The sequence below is a fragment of the Nematolebias whitei genome, chromosome 14, assembly GCF_014905685.2.
Source record: "Nematolebias whitei isolate Nwh7 chromosome 14, NemWhi1, whole genome shotgun sequence".
Classification (NCBI taxonomy): Eukaryota; Metazoa; Chordata; class Actinopteri; order Cyprinodontiformes; family Rivulidae; genus Nematolebias; species Nematolebias whitei.
Window position 1 is genome coordinate 1,595,024 of NC_056511.1, and position 3,956 is coordinate 1,598,979.

At 46.2% G+C, this 3,956-nt stretch overlaps 1 protein-coding gene across 1 annotated transcript in view; it reads right to left on the bottom strand.

Moving 5' to 3' along the window:
* Nucleotides 1-3,423, bottom strand: part of alg8 (ALG8 alpha-1,3-glucosyltransferase) — a 14,655-nt gene extending 11,232 nt beyond the window's left edge. The window contains exons 1-4 of the mRNA XM_037687205.1: nucleotides 3,335-3,423; nucleotides 2,234-2,312; nucleotides 1,950-2,143; nucleotides 1,730-1,839 (exon numbers count right to left, since the gene is read on the bottom strand). Of these exons, the coding sequence (XP_037543133.1) occupies nucleotides 1,730-1,839; nucleotides 1,950-2,143; nucleotides 2,234-2,312; nucleotides 3,335-3,420 (469 nt within the window). The 5' untranslated portion in view covers nucleotides 3,421-3,423. The remainder of the gene's footprint in view (nucleotides 1-1,729; nucleotides 1,840-1,949; nucleotides 2,144-2,233; nucleotides 2,313-3,334) is intronic.
* Between the last annotated feature and the right edge of the window lie 533 nt (nucleotides 3,424-3,956).

Sequence of the window (3,956 nt, forward strand, 5' to 3'; positions counted from 1 at the left end):
TTATGTACATTTATGGTCTTCGTGTGTGTACTTTATGTACATTTATGCTCTTCGTGGGTGTACTTTATGGGCATTTATGGTCTTCGTGGGTGTACTTTATGTGCATTTATGGTCTTAATGTGTGTACTTTATGTACATTTATGCTCTTCGTGTGTGTACTTTATGGGCATTTATGCTCTTCGTGGGTGTACTTTATGTACATTTATGCTCTTCGTGGGTGTACTTTATGTACATTTATGCTCTTCGTGGGTGTACTTTATGTACATTTATGCTCTTCGTGTGTGTACTTTATGGGCATTTATGGTCTTTGTGTGTGTACTTTATGGGCATTTATGGTCTTTGTGTGTGTACTTTATGGGCATTTATGGTCTTCGTGGGTGTACTTTATGTGCATTTATGCTCTTCGTGGGTGTACTTTATGTACATTTATGGTCTTCGTGCGTGTACTTTATGTATATTTATGTAACCTGTCCTAAAAATTTGACCTTACAAGTCAAGTCCTGGTTAAAAATCTTGTCCTGCCGTCGACTGTGTTTCTTTTTGAGAAAACAAGATAATGTGAGAATATTTCTCTCCAACACTATGTACAAACCAGATGTGTGAACCTCCTCAGCTGACTCCTCTGGATGTGGAGGAGCAGCAGTTTTTCTCCAAGTCTCTCCTGATAACTGAACTTCTCACCCTGTCTCTAAGGGAGAGTCCAGCTACCCCACAGAGGAAACTCATTTAGACCTCCTGGATCCAGGATCTGGTTCTTTCAGTTTCTACCCAAAGTTCAAGTCCACAGGTGAAGGTAGGAACGTAGACTGAGCAGTAAACAGAGAACTCTGCCTTACAGCTCAGCTCCCTCTTCACCACAACAGACCGGAACAGATTCCACAATACTGCAGATGCTGCAGTGATCTGTTGATCTCACGCTCCATTCTTCCCTCACTGAGAACAAAACCCTGAGATACTTGATCTCCTCCACTTGAGGCAGAACCTCCAACCCAGAGGATGGTCCACCCTCTGACTGAGGACCACAGTGTCAGATCTGGAGGTTCTGGTCCTCATCCTGTGAGCCGCTCCAGTGAGAGCTGGAGATCACAGCACGGTTCCAACATGACCACATCATCTGCAAACAGCACTCCCTCCACCCTCTGGCTGCACCCAGAACCTCTGTTCATGAAGTTCTGAACAGAACCCATGACAACCGACAGCCCCGGGAGTCCAACTCTGAAGGTGTCCAACCCACTGGACTCACCGTCCACCACCGTGGGGACTGAATGGCCCCCAGTCCCAGACTCACAGAGCACCTCGAGGAAGACGGACTTACAGAGACCGAAGGCCAGCTGAACTTTGTAAGAGTTGAAAAACACAAACCAATGACAAAGGGAAAATGTCCCGTATCGTTTGTTGAATGAATCGGACCAGAAATCCAGTTCTTCTTCAAACCCGAGTCTCCAGTCTGGAAGCTGCAGCCATTTTGAATAAAACCAGAGTCCTGCAGCTTCCAGACACCTTCAGACCAAAACCCATAAAGACAGGCGATGGCTGGAGGATCCCGCTTAGACCAAGCCTGTGTCTAAGTGACACATCCAGGTTCTGGTTCTGTTCACTGGACATGAAAGAGACTGAGGTTCTGGACCTTTGAGGAACATTTAAAGACCAACTTGTAATTTTGTGGTGAACCGAGACATTTGAAGGTGTTAATTTGACCCAAAGCTCTGCTGCTGGAGCGGAAGGATACGGTCGACGATGAACAGGCCAAAGTTCCACAGCAGCAGCACGGCCAGGACGAAGGACGGTCGGTCCAAAATGTCCCGCGGGCCTTTCTGCTCCTGAACGCACCTGCAGCACCTGGAGAGGACAGAACCGATCAGGACGGAGAGACTGAAAATTCTGGATGAGTGGAAGGAAACCCTAAAGAAGTGAGGACTGGACCAGGACTGGACAGAACCTGAACTCACTCTCTGACTGCGTAGATGAAAACGCAGTCGGTGAAGATGACGGACAGCCTCTGGAAGAGGACGGTGGACGGGCTGGCGTAGTTCAGGTTCTCCACCAGCAGCATGTTCTGGTCAAAGTGCTGCGCCACCTTGGACAGGCCGAACTCGAACCAGGCGAACAGAGGCGGGTAGTCCAGAGTCCACTCAGACGTGTTCTGGAAACACAGCAGTGTCAGGGGACGGCGACCCGTCAACAAGTTCAGCCTGAAACACCACAGCAGGACCAAAGTTGTGGAGAGACTGACCTCATGGTACCACGTGGACACCGGCAGGCTGTGGGTGACGGCCAGCCAGTTCCTGTGCACCTCAAAGTCTGTGGAGTGACTGAAAACAGGTAGACGGCTCACACGCCAGACTCTGGGCAAAAACCACCATTTTACAATCAGAACCTGAAAACGAGCGTGAAGAGAACTCTTAAAACAAGTCGGAGCTGATTCTTAGCTCAGTGAAGGGAAGTTCTGCTCAGTCCTGGTGTCCAAACCCAGACCGAGTCATTCTGGACTGAGCAGGACCTTGTACACACAGGCCATTAATGGTCCACTAAGAGGATTTTCCTGAGCCAAAGTTTCATCACAGGCTGCGTTTCAAGGGTCTACTTTCAGTACGACGACGACCGAGTCCAGGTTTGAACAAAGTCCTAACGGAACCCGTTCCTGCGAGACCCAGTAGCTCAAAACCAGAAAAAAATTATGGATTTACTTTCTTAACTGAAATAAATGTTCCACAGAAACGGTTTTAAATGCTCTGCCCAGTCCAAGTAGAACCTGATCCAGACCCTGATCCAGAACCTGATCCAGACCCTGATCCAGACCCTGATCCAGACCCTGATCCAAACCCCGATCCAGACCCTGATCCAGACCCTGATCCAGACCCCGATCCAGAACCTGATCCAGACCCTGATCCAGACCCCGATCCAGAACCTGATCCAGACCCTGATCCAGACCCTGATCCAGACCCTGATCCAAACCCCGATCCAGAACCTGATCCAGAACCTGATCCAGACCCTGATCCAGACCCGTGGAACAACTGAGCTGTGGAATCACAAACCAACTTCAGCTCCACCTCCTAACGGTTTTTGTGAACAACCAGAAGTTAAAACAATAAACTTTAATAACTGATTTTAAATAATCAAATTTGTTATTCAAATTTTCAAACTTAAATAAAGTGGACCACGTGACAGCCCTCTCCTTACAAAACACGACACGGGTCAAATTAAACAGTTCAGGCTTCACACAGCTCGGATTATTCTGTCCATATCTGCGGTTAAATTCTTACGTAAAGAAATAACAGTGTTGTTACATGTTAGCCTCTGCGTGCCGGCAGCTCACGGACATTTATTTACTCACTAAGAGTTGATGAACAAACATTTAAACAGAGAAACTCCCGCTGCCAACAGCACGAACCAGCTACAACTCTCTGAAGACACCGCCATCTTGGAAACGGGACCGGAAGTTTGAGTTCTTCTTCTTCGTTAGTTTTAAAAGCAGCTTGCCTCCATCAATGCTGTACAATGCTGCCACCTCCTGGACTTTACTAATCAATTCTCTCCAGTCCAGTTCAAAAAACGACATATTTCTCCTTCATCACTATTCAGCTGAGCAGCCACATTTTCAAACTTTATTTCCCTGTTACAGTTGACCTTTAGTTAACTTTAGTTCCCTGTTACAGTTGACCTTTAGTTAACTTTAGTTCCCTGTTACAGTTGACCTTTAGTTAACTTTAGTTCCCTGTTACAGTTGACCTTTAGTTAACTTTATTTCCCTGTTACAATTAACCTTTAGTTAACTTTAGTTCCCTGTTACAGTTGACCTTTAGTTAACTTTAGTTCCCTGTTACAATTAACCTTTAGTTAACTTTATTTCCCTGTTACAATTAACCTTTAGTTAACTTTAGTTCCCTGTTACAGTTAACCTTTAGTTAACTTTATTTCCCTGTTACAATTAACCTTTAGTTAACTTTAGTTCACTG